Source organism: Bos indicus, chromosome 25, assembly GCF_029378745.1.
Source record: "Bos indicus isolate NIAB-ARS_2022 breed Sahiwal x Tharparkar chromosome 25, NIAB-ARS_B.indTharparkar_mat_pri_1.0, whole genome shotgun sequence".
Classification (NCBI taxonomy): Eukaryota; Metazoa; Chordata; class Mammalia; order Artiodactyla; family Bovidae; genus Bos; species Bos indicus.
Window position 1 is genome coordinate 14,429,684 of NC_091784.1, and position 25,177 is coordinate 14,454,860.

Genomic DNA, 25,177 nt, shown 5'->3' on the forward strand with positions numbered 1-25,177 from the left:
CAAGAGTTTTTAGATGGGGGAAAACAAGATACTAAATGGCATACAGAGTATGATCCAACTATGCATAAAAACGATAGGTAGGATGACTGCAGCCATGAAATTAAAAGATGCTTACTCCTTGGAAGGAAAGTTATGACCAAACTAGATAGTATATTCAAAAGCAGAGACATTACTTTGCCAACAAAGGTTTGTCTAGTCAAGGCTATGGTTTTTCCTGTGGTCATGTATGGATGTGAGAGTTGGACTGTGAAGAAGGCTGAGCGCTGAAGAATTGATGCTTTTGAACTGTGGTGTTGGAGAAGACTTTTGAGAGTCCCTTGGACTGCAATGAGATCCAACCAGTCCATTGTGAAGGAGATCAGCCCTGGGATTTCTTTGGAAGGACTGATGCTAAAGCTGAAACTCCAGTACTTTGGCCACCTCCTGCGAAGAGCTGACTCATTGGAAAAGACTCTGATGCTGGGAGGGATTGGGGGCGGGAGGAGAAGGGGATGACAGAGGATGAGATGGCTGGATGGCATCACTGACTCGATGGACGTGAGTCTGAGTGAACTCCGGGAATTGGTGATGGACAGGGAGGCCTGGCGTGCTGCGATTCATGGGGTCGCAAAGAGTCGGACACGACTGAGCGACTGAACTGAACTGAGAGAGAAATACTTGTTAACAGAGTACCAAGTAACTGCGGGATTGTATATTCTTCTATTTTCCTTCATTTAACTGATTTTCATAGTGAGCCCATTATTTTTATTAACAAAACAACAAAAGAAAGTAAAAAGTGGAAACAAAAGGTGATTGTTTCTGCTGCCTTTCACCTACTTAAGAGTTGAGGGCTTCCCTGGTGGCTCAGACAGTCAAGAATCCACCTGCAATGCAGGAGACCCAGGTTCGGTCTGTGGGTCAGGAAGATCTCCCAGAGAAGGGCTCCCCTGGATGGCGTGTGGGGAGTCCCCAAGGGCTGCCTGGAGGAAGAGGAAGGGCACTCACGGAGCACAAGCTGAAATCCATATCTGAACTGAGTAGTTAGAAAGCTCCTGGGCTTCCCTAAGCTGGCCACTCAGGTGATCGACAGCACCAACTGCAGAGCACGTTTCTGAGTTCAGGAGACCTCTAACAGCAAGAGGAGACTGCTGTTCCAAGTAGAGTCTCCATTTTTACACTGAACCCTAAGGGCTGAAGCTGGAAAAAAATCAGCAGATTAGTCAAGACTCCAATAAAACTCTCGGTTCTTGGCAAACATGGAAAGCTCTCCTGTGTTGTGTTTTAAACGTAAGGGGGAAAAGAGACTTGGAACGACATCACTGCTACATGAGAAGTCACCAGGAACAGCCACAGCTCTCGGCCCTGCTCTGTGAACACTAAGAGCGTTAGAGGTGGAACCTCGGCTATTGGACAGTCCATCTGTATTTTGAGACTGGCTAGTCCGACCAGCATCAGGCCACTGGAATATGAATTCACTTCCTTAGCAAGAGCAAGGGCGCTGTGGACACTCACCCATCAAACACTGTCTGGGAAACACTTCTTAGAGACAGCTGACTCCAGCATATACAGCACATGGAGCTGTTTCCTTTATGCACCAATGGAGAGTACGCCTTGACTGCCCCAGAGGAGAGCAGACAGCATTATCAATCTCCATTAGCTCCAATGAGTATAAAAGGGGGAGGATTGATAGTATACATTTGCTTCCTGAAAACAGGATAGAAACAACTACATTCAGGAGAAAAACATTTACTAAATCACATGACATGCAGATAAAAATCTCCAAAAGGGAAGAGTATCTTGGATTTTTATCACATGACTTCATCACAAGAAAGTCTGGGTGGGTAGTTGCTTCTGATCTAGAACGGCTGCCAGAAACATTCACCTGTGGGAAGAACCCTTCGCGTCCTCTGAAGTTCGGAGACACTACATACTGCAGGGAGGTTTGATGCCTTTGCTCTGGCTCAGACAGCCCTCCCCGCCACCCTCAACAGCAGCTGTATTTGACTTTGCATATGTGTGATTCTTTGAGTCTTTTTCCTCTCTATAAATCAGAGATAATGACTCTACACTTTACTCAGTTTTTATAATGACTAGATTATAAAGGACATTCCTAGCACAATGTCTGGTATATATATTAAATCGTCATTTTTCTGCAACTTAAGTCCTTCTGTTCTGTGGGAAGGCATCCAGCACTTAAGTCTCAGTGTATCTTTGATATTAAGATGTATAACTAAGAAAAATGACACTGTTTTGGGGGGGATTTCTTGAGCATCAGTTGGACAGAAATTGCTATGGTACATGATATCCTGTGAAAAACAGTGAAAGTTAGTAGTGTCTGACTCTCTGAGACCGCATGGACTATAGCCTACCAGGCCCCTCTGTCCATGGAATTCTCCAGGCAAGAATACTGGAGTGGGTTGCCATTCCCTTCTCCAGGGGATCTTCCCAACCAAGGGATCGAACCCAGGTCTCCCACATTGCAGGTGGATTCTTTACCATCTGAGTCACCAGGGAAACCCAAGTGATATCCTATGGTCCTACTTTTTGCTGCCTTCCCCTTGGAAAACAGAACACTTCCTACTGGTGGAAGCCTGTCTTCTACGTTTCCCATGCCTTCACTGGCAGTGCTCTGGGCACCCAATGCACCCCAGTGAGTCATGGGAGCACTTGTCAAGGTGCTGAATTTGGGGACTTCAGTACAAAAAGATTTCGAGTATCCTATACATATTTATATCAGAAAAGCCTTGGCCATCATGGATTTGAGTGTCCACATAGAAGCGGACAATTAGATAGTAGGAGCACAAGATGGGGACTAGGACCAAGATAAAAGCATCAATGGCTCTCCAGGTGGCTCAGTGGGTAAAAGAATCCACCTGCAACATGAGAGATGCGGGTTCGATCCCTGGGTTGGGAAGATGCCCTGGAGGAGGGCATGGCAACCCACTCCAGTATTCTCTCACCTGGAGAATCCCAAGAACAGAGGAGCCTGGTGGGCTACAGTCCATGGGGTCATGAAGAGTCAGACACGACTGAAGTGGCTGAGTATGCATGCATGTGAAAGAACTGACAGAGTAATTCCTGGCTGAGAATCTCATCACTGGCCTTATAAAAGGAATTCATGCAAATACTGTTATCACATTGTATGGTTTCATGTATTCTACCTATTGAAGACATATTTATTGAGTATCTAATTAGTTTAAGGACAAAAGCCCTGCATAGAAGGTTAATCTATAGTGAGGGATGTATTTAAAATAATAATTACTCAGATAAATATACTACCACAACATCTGATCTTGTTATAAAATAAAACTAGTGATAATAGTGTGTTCTCTGGAATTTATCATTAAATGTAGTGATGAAACACTTTATAGTTATAAGAAAAAAAAAAAAGATACTGTCCCCAGTAGGACTGCTGAGCTTGATGCCTTAGAACCCTTCTCTGCAGGAAAAATGAAGCCACACTGTACCAAACACTCTAAGCCAGTTCCAGCTCTGGGCTCCTGGGACACTCTGAAGCTTTGGGAGTTTAACACAGACCTTTCAGTCTGAACTCTGTTGTTGGTCAGTTGCTCAGGCACGTTCCACTCTTTGTGACCCCATGGATGCAGCACGCCATGCTTCCCTGTCCTGCACTATCTCCTGGAGTTTGCTCAAACTCATGTCCATTGAGTCAATGATATCATCCAACCATCTCATCCTCTGTTATCTCCTTCTCCTCCTGCCTTCAATCTTTCCCAGCATGAATGTCTTCACCAGTGAGTCAGCTCTTCACATCAGGTGGACAAAGTACTGAAACTTCAGCTTCAGCATCAGTCCTGCCAATGAATATTCAGGGTTGATTTTCTTTAGGCTTGACTGATTTGATTTCCTAGCTGTGTAAGGGACTCTCAAGAATCTTCCTGGCACCACAGTTAGAAAACATCAGTTATTCTCTTGCTCATTTTAAGATCTCCTTAAAGTAACTGAGCAATCAAAATTGGTTGACCTGCCAGGCCCAGGACCTGGTATCTTGACCTACATCCTGCGGATACTTTAGGACTATGTGCGGAAAACAAACCAGCTAAAGAGGATCCAGGGCACTTCCAGGCCTGAGCTGCTGGAAGATCTAACCCAGTGAATGGTGTTCCAGGAGAAAACTCATTGCTCTTAAGTTACCTGATCAATTAAAAGTGGTCAAGATGTTTCTCTTTCTTCTTTAGCAGGACAGACAAAGAACTAAAAAAAAAAATTTTTTTTTTTTTAATGCTCAAATCTTGTGGCAGTGACAGCTTTACTGTCAATGGGAGGGAAAAAGAGACTATTTAAATGACGGTGTTATAAATTCACCCCAAATAACTCACAGAAAGTTTTCACTTAAAATGATGAAAGTTATAAAAAGAGCTAATCTATTAATGCAATCTATTATTAGGTATTTTAATATCTTTGAGACTGTGCTGAGACAGAAGGGAAAAAACCTAAAATCCTGTCCCTGAGAAGTAACAGATAATTAAAAAAAATTCAGGAGATTGAGAAGTGAAGGAAAGCTATCCAAGAAGGGAAAAGCCCCTGGAACCTGGTCATGCTCTGGATGAGCTCTGACAGCCAGGCTAACATTTAGTATCTAACATCTGTGGAGCAGGCACAACAGCAGGGGCCTCGGGCATCAGAGGTGAAGACAATGTTACAGATTAAAAACTTCTCTAAGAGTGGAGACTCACAGCCTCACAGTGCAAACACACAGCCCAGACTTCAAATAAGAACTTACGTTTTCAGTTAAAGTGCAGCTTCAGCACAATGCATAAAAAGGCATCTGTGACATTTCTGCTGTCTTTGATTTCATTAATATCAATGAGATTCAGAAAACGCCCAGCAGGCAGATCAAGCCACGTGTAAAAAGAGGAATTAACTGCAACACAATGGATTCTTGGCCTGGGTATGAATCAAGCTCCAGGGCTCCACTCCTACCCTTTGACCTGACTGTTGGTTCCAACTAACCGGGGTGACTGTCACGAAGTCAGATACAGGAGGAGTAACTTCCCTCTCAGGCATCCCCTCATCCTAAAGAGACAATATGTAACTGCGCTTAAAAATACCCACTTTCCTGCAGGCCTGACTTACGCGCTCCATGACCCTGGGCCAGTCACACAATCTTCAGGCCTTGGTTTCCTCCTCTCCTCTTTTCCTTCCCCCTTCCCTCCTTTCTTCAAAAACTTTTTAATTGCAGTATAGTTGATTTACAATGCTGTGTTAGTTTCTGGTCTAGAGCAAAGGGATTCAATTATATACATACATATAGATGTTTTTCATACTCTTTTCCATTATGGTTTGTTACAGGATATTGAACACGGTCCCCCATTCCATACACCAGGAACTTGTTCATCTGTTTTATATATAGCAGTTTGTATCTGCTACTCTCAGACTCCTAGTCTATCCCTCCCCTGCCCCCTTTCCCCTTTGATAGCCATAAATTTGTTTTCTATGTCTGTGAGTCTGTTTTTGTTTTGTAAATAAGTTTATTTGTATCGTATTTTAGATTCCACATAGAAGGGATATCATATTGTATTTGTCTTTCTCTTTCTGACATATGGCTTAGTATGATAATCTCTTGGTGCATCCATGTTGCTGCAAATGGCATTATTTCATTCTTTTTTATGATTGAATAATATCCCATGTATATATGTACCACATCTTTATCCATTCATCTGTCAATGGACATTTAGGCTGCTTCCACGTTTTGGTTACTGTACACAGTGTGGTTATGAACACTGAGGTGCATGTATCTTTTAGAATTAATTTTCTCCAGATATATGTCCAGGAGTGAGATTGCTCGATCATACAGCAAGTATATTTTTAGCTTTTAAAGGAACCTCCATGCTGTTCTCCATAGTGGCTGTACCAGCTTTCGTTCCTACCAACTTTTTTCTACACCCTCTACAGCATTTTGGAGAAGGCAATGGCACCCCACTCCAGTACTCTTGCCTGGAAAATCCCATGGACAGAGGAGCCTGGTAGGCTGCAGTCCATGGGGTTGCTACAAGTCAGACATGACTGAGTGACTTCACTTTCACTTTTCACTTTCAAGCATTGGAGGAGGAAATGGCAACCCACTCCAGTATTCTTGCCTGGAGAATCCCAGGGATGGGGGAGCCTGGTGGGCTGCCGTCTATGGGATTGCACAAAGTCGGACACGACTGAAATGATTTAGCAGCAGCAGCAGCGGCTACAGCATTTATTATTTGTAGACTTTTTGACGATGGCCATTCTGACCAGTGTGAGGTGGTACCTCATTGTAATTTTGATTTGCATTTCTCTAACAATTGGAGAAGGCAATGGCAACCCATTCCAGTACTCTTACCTGGAAAATCCCATGGACAGAGAAGCCTGGTAGGCTGCAGTCCATGGGGTCACAAAGAGTTGGACACGACTGAGCAACTTCACTTTCACTTTTCACTTTCATGCATTGGAGAAGGAAATGGCAACCCACTCCAGTGTTCTTGCCTGGAGAATCCCAGGGACGGCGGGGCCTGGTGGGCTGCCATCTACGGGGCCGCACAGAGTCGGACGCGACTGAAGCGACTTAGCAGCAGCAGCAGCATCTTTTCATCTGTAAGCCTTCTTTGGAGAAATGTCTACTTAGGTCTTTTGCCTATTTGTTGATTGGGTAGTTTGCTTTTCTGTTGTTGACTTGCATGGGCTGCTTGTATATTTTGGAAACTAAGCCTCTGTCAGTTGCATCGTTTGCAACATTTTCTCCCATTCCATAGATTTTGTCTTTTCAATTTGTTTATAGTTTCCTTTGCTGTGTAAGGGCCTCCCTAGTGTCTCAGATGGTAAAAAGGTTGTATAAGTTTGAGTAGGCCCCACTGGTTTATTTTGCTTTTGTTTCTATTGCCTTGGGAGACTGACCTAAGAAAACATTGCCAAGACTTAAGATAATGTTTTGCCCATGTTCTCTTCTAGGAGTTTTATGATGCCATGTTCTATACTGAAGTCTTAAGCCATTTTGGGCTCCCTGTTGTGTATGGTGTGAGGGAGTCTTCTAATGTCACTGATTTACATGCGGCCTTCCAGCTTGGCCAACACCACTTGCTGAAGACACTGCCTTCTCTCAGGCTTTCGTTCTCTTCATTGTAAAATGGACCATGACGCCTACCTCAGAGATTTGAAGCGAAGTGTTTCAGTCAAGTCTGAGGGGCAGTGCCGGGCTCTCCACAAGCACTTAGTCAGCAGCAGCTGTCGTTTCTGTTGCTGTGACAGCCTGCTGAGCAGGTTCTGGTCGGATCTCCTAGGCAGGGCCTTTCTCAGGCTCTGGCTGCCCCGCAAGCCCCTTCCTTGCCTCGCACTCGGGCCTGCAGAAGGTCTGAGCACCAAGGGCTGGGTGAGCTCCTGGGGCCTCCAAAGCATGTGTGTGGGACGGAGGGGATGTGGGACTCAGCTCACCTTCTCTTTCTGCTTCTTTCTGCTTTTGGGTTTGTTTTTTTTTTTTGCTCCTTTAAAAAAAATTATTTATACTTACTTAATTAAAAAAATTTTTTTAATTAATTTTTTGGCTGCACTGGGTCTTCACTGCTGTGTGTGGGCTTTCTCTAGCTGCAGCGGGGTTGGGGGAAGACTACTCTCCAACTGCAGTGTATGGGCTTCTCATTGTGGTGGTGTCTCTTCTCTGGGGGACAGTTGCCCCTTGCGGCATGTGGGATCTTCCCACACCAGAGATCAAACCCATGTCCCCTGCATTGGCAGGCAGACTCTTAACCACTGGAGCACCAGGGAAGTCCTTGCTCTGCTTCTTACTAGCTACATGCGCATTTCTTTGCCACTCTGAGCTCAGACATCTGCCATCACTAAAACAAGGGTGAATTCCTAGGTCAGAGCTGTTGTGAGAATGAAATTCAACCAGGAGAGAGAAGGCTCCTCCTGCACTGTCTAGCACACAGTGGGTTCACAACATGTGTTCATTTCCCATTTCCTTTGCTTCTTACGTAACTCTGCTTACGAGAGAAACTCAGGTTGCCTGGGGTTGGGCTAGGAACAGTGAAAATTCTACTAAAAATAACACGTGTAGGAGTAGAGCTCTGTGCAAACTCACATACACATTTAAAATACTCAGGTGACTTTACACACATCACAAAACCTCTAAACAATGGAGGAGAGAGAGAAGGTTACCAAAATGGGCTGATCATCTTTAACAAGGAGGCCCCTGCCAAGCCTCATGCTATCCAGAGCCAGGGCTGTTAAGGGATTCCTCAAATTAAAATGAAAATGATCCAAAAAACATCTGGTCCCGTTTTGGGCTACATGGGTTTGGCCATCAACTAAAGCCCTGATGTAATTTCTTCCCCCCAGTGAGAGTTTCTAGAGCACTGTAGAGGACTCAGCTCCAGGCCCTTGGTGAGACTCGATACAAACCTGTTGGAGAAAGGTCCTTCTTCATCCTTTTTAGTTTCTTGGCCTTTTTCCTTCCCTCTGAGAGGGGTTCTGCACAGGGATCTGTCTGCTCAAGCTCAGTGTCAGAAATCTCCCCCGATGCTCGGGCCTCCAGGCCGGCTTCTGCTCGACTGGGACTCAGGTTTCTCTTTCCTACTGTGCTGGTGGCTGTGAGACTGAAATGCAAATAGAGGAAAAACATGAAGGGTGCTGAGAGTAACTGGAAGACTAAGCCTATAAAAATATTTTAACACTCTTAATTCCATTAACACTTAACTAGCAATCAAACAATACAGGCAGCTGCTGCCTGGAGGTGCAGGTTAAAGACCTCACTGTGAACTGAAGTCTAAACGTACACCTACAGCAAGCCTATTCAGAGGAATCTTCTGTACCAGACTTGTGCACAGATAGACACAAATCTAAGAGTGTTTAAAAGAAAAAAGTTTTGACGAAAATCCCTGGTCTTTATTTTGATAGAGTTACGAACAGCCGACTTATTGGGAAAGTCCCTGATGCGGGGAAAGACTGAGGGCAGGAGGAGAAGAGGGCGATAGAGGATGAGATGGTTGGATTGCATCACTGACTCAATGGACATGAGTCTGAGCAAACTCCAGGAGATAGTGAAGGACAGGAGGGCTGGTGCCCTGTAGTCCATGGGGTAGAAAAGAGTCAGACATGACTGAACGACTAAACAACAATCTTAACAGAAGAGTCGGAGAAGGCAATGGCACCCCACTCCAGTACTCTTGCCTGGAAAATCCCATGGGTGGAGGAGCCTGGTAGGCTGCAGTCCATGGGGTCGTGAAGAGTCGGACATGACTGAGTGACTTCACTTTCACACATTGCAGAAGGAAATGGCAACCCACTCCAGTGTTCTTGCCTGGAGAATCCCAGGGACGGCGGAGCCTGGTGGGCTGCCATCTATGGGATCACACAGAGTTGGACATGACTGAAGCGACTTAGCAGCAGCAGCAACAAAAGAATACAACAGACTAGCAGAGCAATCATAACAAAGCAGTGGTATGGATTACATTAAATCACAAAACAGCATTGTTACTTACATGCCTGCCTAACAGATATACAGGAGAACAGGAGAATTCTTGAGTCTGTCTGCTGTCACACTACTTGTGTATTTGAATATATTTAAGGGGCATACCTCGGGGCTTCCTGGGTGGCTCAGCAGTCACGAGTCTGCCTGCCAATGCAGGAGACACAGATTTGATCCCTGGGTTGAGAAGATCCCTGGCGTAGGAAATGGCCATCCACTCCAGTATTCTTTCCTGGGAAATCGCATGGACAGAGGAGCCTGGTAGGCTACAGTCCATAGAGTCGCAAAGACACAACCATACCCCACCTTCATAGAATTTTCTTCTATTCCAAAAAAGTGACTTTTCAAGATTATCATTAAACCTGGCTTCATTTTTAAAGCTTTATAGGATTTGACATGTTGAATTAGATCAGATTACATGTCCTGATTTTCCTTAAGAAAGTATGTTCCCTGAAATAGAACTTGATAAAAACAGAGACCACATGGCCAATGTGAGTCCTGTCTCCTCTAAATGAGTCTTACAGGTTTTTTAAAAAAATTATAGCCCCACGTTATGAAAAGCATAAAGAATCCAGTCATTCCCCCTAAGGGAGGCCATTTCAGCCCAGAGAGAAGGGTGGATAGCGAGAGAGAGAATGTGAGCATGCCCCTGGGTCAGCCTTCCCTAGGAAGTGATTGCTTTAAAACAGGGGTCCCCTACCCTAGACCATGGACCTGTACTGGGTGATGAACCTCTGCATGGCAGGAGGTGTGCGGTGGGCCAGCAAGTCAAGTTTCATCTGTATTCACAGCCGCTTTCCATCGCTCATATTACCGACCAAGCTCCGCATCGTGTTGGATCAATGGGGGCAGTAGATTCTCATAGGACAGTGAACCCCATTGTGAACTGTGCATGTGAGGGATCTAGGTTGCAAGCTCCTTTTGAGAATCATCCTGAAACCACCACCCACCCCAGTCAGTGGAAAAATTGTCTTCCATGAACCTGGTCCCTGGTGCCAAAAAAGGTGGGGCACCGCTGCTTTAAAAATGTTACCTATAAAGCACTCAGGCTACTCAATTATTCAAGTTCAGAAATGTTACTCCTGCAGGTCCCTCTTCCCTGAACCTTACACTTGCTAAGTTGTGAGACAAGAAGAAGGTGGTGGTACTTTAAAGCCATAAGAAGCAGAAGAGAGCCCAGAGCAAATGGCCTCTTAAGAATGGCTGGCTGGCCTGCCACTGTCTTCTTTTCACCTGTATTATCTGCAGCTTTCAGAAACATCTTTTATTGAGGGGACATGAAGAAAAGGGAGAATACCAATGGAAGTATTGGGGGGGTGGGTATTAAAAATTCATGCTAAAGTTTGCTGTTTGAAAACTGACAATACCTTTAAATTTTTCTTAAAGACAAACTATTTTTGGTTGGTGTCAAGAAATTTTGAAAAATTCAGAAAGCATAAGTTGGAAGATAATAAGGACATGTCCCTCCATCTCAAAAGGGGTAGGAGGCCTAAATATTCCTCTGTGCTATAAACTCTGGAACATGACAGCCTCTGAGACATAAATGTGTAATGAAAACTCAGATGGAACCATCGGTACTTCAAGAAATACAAAGTCCCGAAATATCCCTAACTGCACACAGAAATCTAGCGGATGATAAAGGTAGTAATCAGGGATTTCCCTGGTGGTCCAGTGGTGAAGAATCTGCCTTGCAATGCAGGGAACACAGGTTTGATCCCTGGTCCAGGAACTAAGATCCCACATGCGAGGGGCCACTAAGCCCAAGCGCCACAACCAAAGAGCCCGCACACCGCGACAAAAGCTCCTGCATGACGCAGTTAACACCTGAGGCGGTCAAATAAATAAAATGTTTTTGGTAATGGTAGTATTCAAATTCCCCTGGAGGAAGAAATGGCAACCGATTCTGGTATTCCTGCCTGAAAATTTCCATAGACAGAGGAGCCGGGTGGGCTACAGTCCAAAGGGTTGCAAAGAGTCAGATACAACTGAGTGACTGAGCACACACATTCAAATTACTGGGGCAGAAATAAACTTTCAAAAAAATGGTGGTGGGACTAATGGAAAAAGATAAACTAGACCCATTCTTCACCCATAAAAAAGAAAAAATGTTAAAATGGATCAGGTATCTAATGAATATGAACCTAAACACATAGTGAAGGAAAACATGGATGAATTCCTCCAAAACCTGGGTGTAGACAGAGGCATTATGACTCACTATGTCTCACAATCCATATGTAATAAAAGATTTATAAATCTGATCACTTAAAGATAAAAATCCATTGCATAGCACAGTGAAGACAAATGAGAAACCAGGAGAAAATAATTGTAAAGTGTATCACAGATAAAAGGCTAATGTCCCTAGTATACAAGTAAAACTCAAAATTAAAGGAAAAAAAGAACAAAATTCTATAGGAAAATCAGCAAAGCTGTGACTAAATAGCTCATTACACACAAAGATAGACCACACACACACACACCCCCGCCTTAAACACACAAAAAAATGTTCAATTACCCCTTATACACATAAAAAGTTGTTCAATTCCCTTCATGATGCAAACTAAATGAAATATTGTTTCTCACCATTAGATTAGCAAAAACATTCAAACGCTTGATGAAATACTCTGTTGGTGAGCCTATGGAAATAGGCAGTCACAAGCCACTAGTGAGAATGAAAAATGGTCTGACTCTTCCAGAAGCAAATGTGCCAGTATTCAACAAAACTATGCATCTGTTTACTCTTTGAGCCCGCAGTCCCACTTCGAGGAATTCAGAAGATATACCTCCAACAATGCAAAAGTATTTATCTACAAGATTACTCATTGCCACTTTATTTGTTATTAGGATATTTTATTGCCAAATATCCAAATGTCTAAGTATAGGAAATTGGTTGAATAATTGGTTATAAATTGGTTGAATTAACTATGCTATGTACAGTCAATGTAACTAAGCAGTTACAAGAACGAACGATAATCTCAAAGAACTGATATGGAATAATTTCCAGTGAAAATGGTGAAAAAAGCAAAGTGCAAACAAGCAATTTATGAACCTGTATTCCCAATCTTGGGTGGAATATTGGGGTGGGTGGTGGAATTAAAGAAAAAAAATCCCAAACCCTTCAGTAGCTTTGCTTCTGTAGTTAAATGACTGAAGCGACTCTGAAAATGTCTGGATACACGATAATGTTTATTTAGCAAATTAGTGAAAGTGTTGATGTAGTTGGAAGATACATATGCAAATATTGGAATGGGAGAAGGCAAGGGGGACCCTGTGGGGATGAAATGAAACTGGAGATATGACTATGGGCGTGGCATCTCTTTTTTTTTTTTTTAGTGGCTATTTTCTATTATGTTTCCTATTTCTTTCTTTTTAAAGAAATATTTATTTATTTGCTTGCAATGCAGGATCTTCAATCTTCATTGTGGCATGCGGGACCTTTAGTTGAAGCATGCGAACTTAGTTGTGACATGTGGGATCCAGTTCCTTGATCAAGGATCGAACCTGGGACCCCTGCACTGTGAGCTCGAAGTCTTAGTCACTGGATACCAGGGAAGTCCCTGGACTTGGGATCTCTAAAGGAAGTATGGGTACACGTGTGCATGTTTACATGCATGCACGTATATGACATATATGTGTATATCCATGCACATATTTCGGAGAAGGCAATGGCACCCCACTCCAGTACTCTTGCCTGGAGAATCCCATGGACAGAGGAGCCTGGTAGGCTGCAGTCCATGGGGTTGCTCAGAGTCGGACACGACTGAGCGACTTCACTTTCTCTTTTCACTTTCATGCATTGGAGAAGGAAATGGCAACCCACTCCAGTGTTCTTGCCTGGAGAATCCCAGGGACGGGGGAGCCTGGTAGGCTGCCGTCTATGGGGTCGCACAGAGTCGGACACGACTGAAGTGACTTAGCATAGCATAGCATGCACATATTTCCCAGTACTGCCCACTGAAAGGACATAGAAGGAAAAAAATTCCAGTGGTCACAAGCACATGTAGTGTCCACAGTATAATGTCTAACACCATACCCCACTGAAAACAAAAAGGGCTCCTCAAAGAAGAACTTGATTCCAGGGCTGGGGTAAAAGAAGCACAGAATGAGCCCAGAGTATCTTGCTATACAAGAAAGTAGGAAACTGCTCAGGAGACGACGGTGTCATGTCACAGGGACACAGGAAACAGGGGGAAAGGGCTCCTACTGACCAAGCATGTGAGCACCAAAGTGATTTAAGGGTCAACAATACATTCTAAACCATTGAAAAATGACAGGGACCCATGGGTCTGCATCAATACATAACAGAGAGAGGAGGGAAGAGCTCTTAATTCTGGTTAAATGGTGAGTAGGAAATAGTAAAGGTAGAGAGAGATGGAATTGGTAAATTATCCATTGGTAACCATCACATGAAGAATGACTGATGCAAAAATATCAAGAGATGCTAAATCAGAGGAGATACTTTGATGAAGTGCAGGATATTTGCATGATCTTAAAGTGTCTCTCCTGAGATTGATATCCTGAGAAGGGCACAGCATCACTTCTGCAGTATTCTGGTCAGGACATATAACTTGAATGTAATCATGAAGAAACATCAGACGAACCCAAATGAAAAAAATACCTTATTGAAAAAAAGGTGGGGTGAAGGGTTGGTGTCCTTCAAAAATGTCACTGTCATAAAAAAGACTAAAGAGACATTGAAAATTAGTTGCAACACATTATCACAGACTGGATCTTATACTAGAGGCAAAAAAGCTACAAAGATAATATTGGATCAAATAATAAAAGTGGAATATGAATAGGAGATCACTGTATTATATCGATGTAAAATTACTGAAGTTGATAACTATACCAGTTATACCAGAGAGTATCAATACCCTTAGAGTATTTAGGGATTAAAGATCATGATGGCGCTAACTTCCTCTTGGATGGCTAAGAGAAAAACAAGTGTGTTGCTGGGTGGGGTACGGAGAGAAAAAGGGAGTGCAGCGACAGAGTGTGTATACAGAGAGAGGAAGGGGAAGAAGAGACAGCATGCACACACGAAACCAAAAACGGCACACGTTAACAACAGAGGCATCTGGATGAAGAATATATGGGCGCTCTTTGCAGTATTTGTGGACCTTTTTACACTTTGAATTACTTCCAATATAAAAGCAAAATAAATTACTGGAGATACTTGAGAAGCATGAGGTTCAATGAATACGGAAAAGCAGGCCCCTCCCTGGAGGTCCAGTGGTTAAGACTCCTCGCTTCCAATGCAGGGGGTATGGGTTTGATCCCTGGTCTGGAGGAGCTAAGATCCTACATGCCTCGTGGCCAAAAATCCAAAACATAAAACAGAAGCAATCTGTAACAAATTCAATAAAGACTTAAAAAAAAAAAAAAGGTCCACATCAAAAAAAATCTTTTAAAAAAAACAAGGAAAAGTGAGTTTCATCTAAGGAGTATCTTCTGATGTCTGTCTACTGCAGCACAGTCTAGGACTGAGGTGTGTAAGTGCTTACACACGAGTGATAAATATGTCACCAACCCAGTAATACAAGGAAGCAGCTCCCTGACCCATTAACAAAATGTCTCATTTGATACAAGTGAAAGTGAAAGTCGCTCGGTTGTGTCCGACTCTTTGCGACCCCAGGGACTGTAGCGTGCCAGGCTCCTCTGTCCGTGGGATTCTCCAGGCAAGAATACGGCAGTAAGTAGCCATTCCCTTACCAGGGGATCTTTCCAACCCAGGGATCAAACCCACCTCTCCCACACTGCAGGAGGATTCTTTACTGTGTGAGCCACCAAGGGAGCCCAAGAATACCGGAGTGGGTAGTCCTATCCCTTCTCTGGGGGGGATCTTCCCAACCAGGAATCACAGCAGGGTCTCTGCATTGCAGGTAGACTTGTTACCCGTGGAGTCCCTTTAGGGTCCCCCGGAGTCAGCATCCATGCCTTTTCATTCTTCAATGCCTGGGCCCTTGTTCCTTCAGTTCATCCCCTCATTTAACCAAAACTCTATCAACACGATAAGCATCTCCCATGGGTCTCCTCCCAACCCTGTCCAGTCCTGCTTGCTGACTCTCAGTCACGGTTCCAGCTCCTTCCTACACTGTTGCCCATGCACCATCCCAATCTTGCCTCTCGATTCTTAAAACAGGATCTGAAGTGGTTAGTCCCTCCCTTTCCTCCTCCTCCCAGTCTCCCTTCCCCTTCAAATCCTTTCCTTCCAATGTTACCAAACATCTTCCAAAGCAGAGATCTGATCAAATATTTCCAGCTCTGAGACTTCCACTGCTTCCACTGCGAAACTGAATTGTAACTGCTTGGAGCAGCAGACAGGTTCCTCTGTCATCTGGGTCCCCATCGGTTTCTCTAGCCTTATCTTTTTAAAAATTATTATTTATTTATTTATTTTTGGCTGCGCTGGGCCTTTGTTGGTGTGAGTCGGTTTTCTCTAGTTGCGGTGAGCCGGGGTTACTCTTTGTGGTGGTGTGTGGGCTGATTCTCGTTGCAGTGGCTTCTCGTTGCAGGGCGTGAGCTCTAGATGAGCAAGCTTCAGTAGTTGCGGCTCATGGGATTTGCTGCCTTGTGGCATGTGGGATCTTCTTGGACTAGGGATCGAACCCATGTCCCCTGCACTGGCAGGTGGATTCTTAACCACTGGACCACCAGCAAAGTCCTTCTAGCCTTCTCTTCCACGAGGCAGTTGAGTTGCAAAGACAGCATCTGTTTACCTTAATTTCGTGACATGCAGTTTTCCACATGGTCTGCTGTCCACCAGTGGGCTTATCAGCCCCAATACACCCTGCATTTCCCATTCTGACATTGCTGTTTGTGCCAAGAGCCTACTGCCCATCTCTTCCTGCTCAAATACCACTAGCCTCGTAGAATGCTCCCTAATTCCTCTGTTCAGTGCTCCTTTTCCTCCATGCTTCCTGGAACACTCTCCCTGTCTGTCTCCAGGGGCCTTTAAGTCATATATCCTTATCATCTATTAACAAAACTGGGACCAATGCAGATGTCCATCAACAGGAGAACAAACAAACAAACTGCAACACAGGTATACAATGAAACATATTCAGCACATAACAATAAGGAATTACTCATATAAGCAACATGGGAGAATCTCAAGCACATGCTAAGTGAATAAAGCCTTCATATAAAACAGTGGGTATTTCATAATTCCACGTATATGAAATTCCAGAAAAGGCTTAACTACAGAGAAAAAAACTCGAGGAAGAAATGGGGGATGGCAGAGGCAGAGGAACCTCAACTTTTTGGAGTGATGTTAATACTCTGTATCTTTATACAGAATACACTTTTGTCAGAACTAGACCTCAACATTAGGTAGGTTCTCTATGAGTATCAGGATTGACTGCATTATATTTTAGCCTGAATTTGCAGATGATGATTTTGCAGGTGTTTGCTGGAAACATTATTTTTATCCTCATCGTAGGTCACTGAATGTCTAGTGTTCCTCTTGATAAACGTCTAAGAGTCTACTATATATCACAGCCTATGTGAGCACCTTGCCTCTGGGAGGTTCCTGTTTTTATATGACTTTTTTTTTTTTTCTATTTTATTTTATTTTTATTTATTTTTTAAATTTTATTTTATTTTTAAACTTTACATAATTGTATTAGTTTTGCCAAATATCAAAATGAATCCGCCACAGGTATATATGACTTTTAATTTTACAAAGCATTTTCAGAAACATTTTCCCCAATTAATTTACAACACATTTCTTAGTTCTTTTTTTTTTTTTTCCAGCACCCTTCAGCATGTGGGACCCACTCCAGTGTTCTTGCCTGGAGAATCCCAAGGGATGGGGGAGCCTGGTGGGCTGCCATCTATGGAGTCGCACAGAGTCAGACACGACTGAAGCGACTTAGCAGCAGCAGCAGCATGTGGGAATATCAGTTCTCCAATGAGGGATCAGAGCAACTCCCCGTGCATTGGAAGTGAAGAGTCTTAACCAATGGACCACTAGGGAAGTCCCCATATTTTTTTTTTGGCTTCACTAGGTCTTTGTTGCTGTGCATGGGCTTCTCTCTAGTAGTAGAGCCAACAACAGGCTCTAGAGTGCACGGGCTCAGTAGTCGTGGCACACGGGCTTGGTTGTGGCCTTGCAGTATGTGGGATCCCTGACCAGGGATCGAACCTGCGTCCCCTGTATTGGAAGATGGATTCTTAATCACTAGATCACCAAGGAAGATCTCCAGTTCAGTTCAGTCGCTCAGTGGCTCTTTGCAACCCCACGGACTGCAGCACGCCAGGCCTCCCTGTCCATCACCAACTCCCAGAGTGTGCTCAAACTCATCTCCATCACGTCAGTGATGCCATCCAACCATTTCATCCTTTGTCATCCCCTTCTCTGCCTACCTTCAATCTTTCCCAGCATCAGGGTCGTTTCAAATGAGTCAGTTCTTCACATCAGGTGGCCAAAGTATTAGAGTTTCAGCTTCAACATCAGTCCTTCCAATGAATATTCAGGACTGATTTCCTTTAGGATGGACTGGTTGGATCTCTGTACTGTCCAAGAGACTCTCAAGAGTCTTCTCCAACACCACAGTTCAAAAATATTAGTTTTTTGGCGCTTAGCTTTCTTTATGGTCCAACTCTCACATCCATACATGACTACTAGAAAAACCATAGCTTTGACTAGATGGACCTTTGTTGGCAAAGTAATGTCTCTGCTTTTTAATATGCTCTCTAGGTTGGTCACAGCTTTTCTCCAAGGAGCAAGCGTCTTTTAATTTCATGGCAGTTCTTAATCTACAGTTTCTGCCTTCAAATAAGAAAGAAGCCTTTGCTCCATAGGAAGGGCTACTGTTTATTGGACATTTTGCCTGAGAAAGCCCTCACACAGGTGTGAAATTAATACAGTTCAGATGTTTAAATGTGCATTTGTATGAAATATCTACACCAATATAAAATGTTCTCAACTGTTACTCTTCCACTAAAAATAAAAACAGTGACTGTATCCCATATAGCTTAACTAAAATGGTTTTGGATCAAAAACAGTTTTTATTAAACACTGAAAAGATTTAGGCAGTAAGGCCTCTAAGTTTTTGATTATCCGTTTTTATGGCCCAGTGTTGTGTGTGTAGACACTCAGTATATGCAAGTTGATAGGCTAGTCCATTACAGATTGATTTTAAAGGTCAGAAGTCAGAATGAAAACCCAGTGAAACAACCTCCCATGAGTCTGAGCTCACTTCGCATGCAGAACTGGAATGCACAAAGTGAACTACTTTATAATGCATATCAAGCGCACATTTAAATCCATGAAAGAAGTGGTGATTAATTTAAAAAACGAAATGTTAGAGAAACAACATGGTATGTCAAAACTGAACAGTAAACCTTTCTTAGTGTCTATATGGGGGAATGCAAATGATAAGCTGGCCTGGTTACAACAGCTCTTAGGTCAAACTTAGAATTCTGCTACAAGATATCGTTAACAAGGCAGCAACTACAGATCAAATTCCGGAGGGTGAATATCTCCATTAACTTCCTCCTTTTAGTAGAAAAGAAGGTTTGCTAACAGAAAGGTCACATTTATGAGCTTCTACAAATGCCTTTTTCTGTAAAACCACAAAAATTTGACTGCCTCAGGAAAAATTTCCCCTCTTTACTTTTAATTAGGGCATTATCTACATGCAATTAAATCCACTCATTTTAAGTATACAGTTCAGTCAATTTTTATTATTTATTTGTTTGTTTGGCTGTACTGGGTCTTAGGTGTGGCGTGTGGGACCTCGTTCCCTGACCAGGCATTGAACCTGGGCTCCCTGCGTTGGGCGGGCCAAGTCTTAGCCACTGGACCACCAGAGAAGTCCCCAGTTTGGTTAATTTTTGAAACTGGATGTAGCCCTGTAAGCACTGTAACAATCAAGATAGATATCAGTTTCCTTTCTCTAAAAATATTCCTTGTGCCACTTTGCACTCAATTCCCTTCCCAGCGACCACTGATCTGCCTGCAGTCCCCATAGCTTTGCTTTTCCTAATGGTTCATATGAATGAAATCATATAGTATTTAGTCTTTTCTGTTTGACTCTTATGCTTAGCATTATACTCTGAGAACTAGCCACACAGTTGGAAGGATTGATGTTTTATCCCTTTTGTTACTAAATAATATTATTTCATAGTATGGCTATACTGCAATTCATTTACTCATTTACCAGTTGATGGACGTCTGGGCTGCTTCTAATATTCTGCTACTATAAACAGGAATACTATGCACATCCGTGTAAAGGCTTTTCTGAGTTTTTTTAAATCGTGGCAAAAGACACACAACATAAAACTACCACCTCAGTGAAATTAAGTACATTTATATTGTGCAACTGCCACCACCATCCTTTCCCAGAACACTTTCCACTTAGCAAAACTGAAACTCTGTACCCATTAAACATTAATACCCCATTCCCTTTTCCTCCCAGGCCCTGGAAACCACCATTCTACTCTGTCTCTATGATTTTGACTACTCTAGTAGGTACTTCATAGAAGTGGAACCATTCAGTATTTGGCTTTTTTTCATTTAGCATAATGTCAAACGAGGTTCATCCATGTTGTGTGTGGGTCAGAATTTTGGTCCTTTTTCAGGCTGAATAAAAGCCCATTGTATAGGGCTTCTCTGGTGGCTCAGTGGCAAAAAAAGAAAAAAAAAATCCATCTGCCAATGCAGGAGATATGGGTTTGATCCCTGGTCTGGAAAGATCCCACACGCCATGGAGCAACCAAGCCCGTGGGCCACAACTATTGAGCCTGTGCTCAAGAGCCTGGGAGCCACAACTACTGAGCCCATGTGCTGCAACTGCTGGAGCCTGCGAGCCCGAGAGCCCGAGCTCCACAGCAAGAGAAGCCACTGCAATCAGAAGCCTGTGCACGGCTACTATTTAGTCCACTATACACATACCATAGTTTGCTTACCATTCATCTCTCAACGAACACTTGGGTTGCTTCCACACTTTAGCTGTGAAAATGCTGCTATCGACATGGGCTGTATAAATCTCTCTTCAAGACTCTGCTTTCAATTATTTTGGGTATATATCAAGAAGAGGAATTGGTGGGATTATATGACAAATCTATTTTTAGTTTTCTGAGGAAGCAGCATACTGTTTTTCACAGCAGCTGTACCAGTTTACATTCCTACCATCAGTGCACAAAGTTCCAATTCTCCTATCTTTGTTAACACTTATTTTCTAGTTTCGTATTTTTCCTAATGGGTATGAGGTGGTATCTCATTATGATTTTGCTGTGCCTTTCCCTGAAGATTAGTGACACTGAGAATCATGTGCTTGTTGGTCATCTGAATACCTTTTTTTGGAGAAATTTCTGTGCAAGCTCTTTGCTCATTTTTGAATCAAGCTGTCTGATTCTTATTGCTGTTGGGTTTTAGGAATTCTCTATATACTCTAGACATTAATCCCTTATCAGATATATGGTTTGAAAATATTTTCTCCCATTCTGTGGACTGCCTTTTCACTCTGTTGTAGTGTCTTTTAATGAACAAAAGCCTTTATTAATTTTCATGAAGTCCACTTTATCTGTTTTTTGTTGCCTGTGTCTTTCATGTCATATCTAAGAAATCATTGCCAAATGCAATGTCATGAAAACTTCTCCCTATGTTTTCTTTGTTGTCTTCTCAGAGTTTTATAGTTTTAGCCCCTATGTTTATTTATATATATATATATATATGAAATCCAGTTTGAGTTAATTTTTGTATATGGTGTTACGTTAGGTCCAACTTCATTTTTTTCATGTGGATATAGAGTTTACCCAACACCATTTATTCAAAAGACTGTCCCTTCTCCACTGAATGGTCTCAGAACAGCCCTTGTTGAAAATCATCTGACTACTGGTGTATGTCTGTAGGCCAGAACCACACTGTTTTGATTACTGTAGCTTCATGGTGAGTTTTGATATCAGCAAGTGTTAGGTCTTCAAATTTGCTTTTCTTTTTCCAAGATTGTTTTGGCAATCAAGGATCCCCTGAGATTCTGTAAGCATTTTAGGATGGATTTTTCTGTTTCTACAAAAAATAGGTTTTTGAAAGAAATTGCATTGAATCTGTAGATCACTGACATCTTAATAGTATTCAGTCTTCAAATTCATCAACAGAAAATATGTTTTCATTTATTTAGCTCTTTAATTTATTTTGTCATGTTTTAGAGATGGTAAGAGAGACCCACCCCTCTCTGTATTCCTCTTCTTATAAGGGCACCAATCCCATCATGAAGCCCCCTACTCTCATGACCTCATCTAATTCTAATCACTTTCTCAAGGCCCCATCTCCTAATCCCATCTCATTGGGAGTTAGGGCTTCATCATACGAATACAGGGGTGAGGCAGGAACTTAATTCAGTCCACAACATAAGGTCACTAAGTCTTTTTTTCCATCTCTAGAAGTGTTACTGTTTTACAGTAAATGTAAATTCTTACATTTAGGCCTGCAAGGCATTTTAAGCTTCATTAGATATATGGTGGATGTAAGAGTGGAAGTTTATTTTTTTTGCATTTGATTGAGAACAATTTGTTTGTTCTCATTTGATTGAGAACAATTTGCCTATTGAATTATCAGCAGTTTCATCAGAAATTTTTAATTTTCCCAAATTCCTGACAGTTATTAATCTTAGGATTTGAGAACAAGAAATCTGAATTGCCAAATTACATATTATTCTATATTTTTCACACTTTCTTCCATGATTTTAAGTAATAATGAGTTATCATGAAACACTGAATCACTTCTGTGATAGGGTTATATTAAGAAGTTTCAGGGGCTTCCCTGGTGGTCCAGTGGTTAGGAGACTGTTTGCCAATGCAGAGGACATGGGTTCGATCTCTGGTCCAGAACGATCCCACATGCCTCAAGGCAACTACTGAGCCGGTGAGCCACAACTACTGAAACCCAAGTGTTTAGAGCCCTTGCTCCGCAACAAACGGTAGCCTCCTCACTGCAACTAGAGAAAGCCTGCACACAGCAACAAGGACCTAGTGCAGCCAAAAATAAATAAATAAGGAAATAAATCTTGGAAAGAAAAGAAGTTTCAGGGGTTACTTTGGTAAAGTAAGATATAATAATCAATGTGTGGGTTACTATTATTATGAACAAATATACTGTGACAATATCATATATTTCAATACACGTAAAAAGTAATGTCCACCTGATACAGAAATCTGATAATAAAACATTAGCACTAAATGAATGCCCAATAAATATCATTGAAAAACAGAAAGATGCCACAAGTATTTTGTATTTAAAAGTTATTCTTAAATGAGATTTTAAAACACATAAGCATTATTAGTACTTTTCATAAGACAAATGTTCCAGATGGAGAAGAGATTCTTTCAGGTCATGCTGATGTTGATCAAACTATTCCGAGTGTGTCCAAAGCAAATACAAGTTGGGTGTTAAACTACGCACTACTTCATATAGACTCATTTCCTTCTCTAGAGATGAAAATACTTCGTCTGCTTGCCTTGATTTTGGTTTTGCTGCTAAAATTGATACGGCTTGTCCTAATTCAGATTTTAGATCAACTGATTTCACATTGGAATATTCCACAATGACACTTACATTTTGTCTCTGCATTTTTTCTGCAGAAGTCTTTACAAAGAACTGTAACCTACAGCAAATATTCAAACACTGGAACACTACTGGATTCTACTAAGATAACGTAACATTCAGATATCCTATTAACAGTACATGGTTCAAAACTGCCAAATTAAAGACTGCTCCCAAAACTTATTTCTTGGAGCAAGATTTGCAGAATTTTTATACAGTGTACTACTGTTTGTAATCTCGCTAATATTTTTTTAAATTAATTTATTGCTGTGCTGGGTCTTCGTTGCTGTGTGTGGGCCTCCTCTGGTTGCGGCAAGCAGAGGCTACTCTCAGGTTGTGGTGTGCAGGCTTCTCATCGCAGTGGCTTCTCTTACTGCCGAGCACGGGCTCCAGTAGCCGTGACTCATGGGCTCCAGAGCACTGCTCAGTAATTGTGGCATATGGCTCAGTCGCCCCACAGAATGTGGAATCTTCCCGGACTAAAGATCAAACCCATGTCCCCTGCATTACAGGGCGGATTCTTAACCACCGGACCACCTGGGAAGTCCAGTACATTCCTTCTTATAAGAATAAGTTAGTATTAATAGCAGACAGGGCCGCAAACACATATAACAAAGCAACAATGACAAGCGAGAATGACCAATCTGATGGCGGCCCTGTTCATCCTGTCTGCTCTAGTCCTTACTTCAAAAATGTTGACCTTAACCTTTGACATTGATTCCACTCTTGCTTTTGACTTGTCAGATCATTTCTTTGAGCTAGTAATGCCTATGATTTTTTTTTTTTTTTAGTAATGCCTATGTTGATGGTTAAACTTTAATTCCCACAGATGTTTTCCCTTTACCCTGATCTCTCAACTGATACTTCTTATGATTTGGAATAATACATAGATGTCCCTAGAAATGCCAAAAGGAACTCCTGCATGGCAACCCTACTGGAAATAAACTGATCACAACTGGACTCTCTACTGTTTCATTATCTGCTTGTCTTTCCTTATGCCAGCACCACTCTCTTTTTACCTCTAGCTTCAGTGTAAGTCCTAAAGGCAAAGGTAAGTCCTGCAGCTGGCCAGGAAGTTCACACTGCTAAATAAAATAACAGCCACCTTTCATTTTCAAGGGGTGCGTAGTTTATAAAATTCTCTCATTTGATATTTGTCTATGATCATTTGAAGCTGAACATGTATTTTCATTCCCATTTCACAAGCAAGAAACCACATCCTCAGAATAAGTGACTCCTCCCAGATTGTGTAGCTGGTTGGATAGGTCTGAGGGTGTTCTCCAAGTCTACTGCTCTTTGAAATGCTCCACAGCCTTGCCCCTCACACCAGCTCCCCAGGGCCAGTTCCTTCTGTGCAGGTGTCAACTGAGAAGAGACCGCCTTGGAAAGGTGTGGCCTGGCCCCCTGAGGAGCCCAAGCAGCTGTTTGTTTTCCTCTTCCTACTCATCTCTGCCTGTGTTTCATACAGATTTTGTGACTTGCTTATTCTCTCTCTCTGCCACTAGAAGGTAAGTTCAGCGAGAGCAGGATCTTACTCTCTGCTGACCTCAGGGTCCTCAGTACCCTGTGCAGGGCCTGCAGAGTCAGTCAGTCCTTTTCAGTCAAGCTGTGTTAAATGGATGAAATAAGTGAATGCTCCCTGCACCAGACCAATAAGCCAAGTGATAAACACCAGACTGCTTATCCTGTCCTGAATTATACATAATACTAATATGGTTTACTGTCTAGGACAGTAAGTTCCCTACGTATGAACCTTCAAGTTGCGAACTTTCAAAGGTGTAAATGTGCCTCCCATCAGCATCAGGAATGAGTGAAATTGCGTGTGTTATTTGTGTGAAAGGTATTATAAACCCATTACAGGACAGGACTCTAGCTGGTTGTGTTAGCTGGGTACCTAGGCTAACTTTGCTGGATTTAACAAACTGGACTTGTGAATGCACTCTTGGAAAAGAACTCATTCGTGTGTAGGGGACTTACTGTACACAGTCAACTTCCCCAGAACGCCTAGAAAAAAGCACACACCCCACAAGAAAAGAGCCAAGGGAAAGAAGAGGTGTCCCACTGTGCAAACTACCTCACTCCGCAAAATGAAGTGGAAAAATCTGGGGAAGTGGGAGCTAGAAAATGCATTTTTATTGTTTTCACAAACTCCCGGGCTGAATTCAAATTCCAGCAGCATGACTGTTTCTGAGTCTGCAGGC

At 42.5% G+C, this 25,177-nt stretch overlaps 1 protein-coding gene across 8 annotated transcripts in view; it reads right to left on the minus strand.

Annotated features, from left to right (window-relative positions):
• PARN (poly(A)-specific ribonuclease) overlaps nt 1-25,177 on the minus strand; it is a 179,348-nt gene that overhangs the window by 4,901 nt on the left and 149,270 nt on the right. For 7 of the 8 annotated variants that reach the window (XM_070779701.1, XM_019987931.2, XM_070779700.1 and 4 more), the window contains one exon: nt 8,365-8,558. In XM_070779701.1, coding sequence (XP_070635802.1) covers nt 8,365-8,558 — 194 coding nt within the window. Of the gene's footprint in view, nt 1-8,364; nt 8,559-9,538; nt 9,663-25,177 lie in introns of all 8 variants that reach the window. The other variant, XR_011564032.1, reaches the window with a different exon arrangement.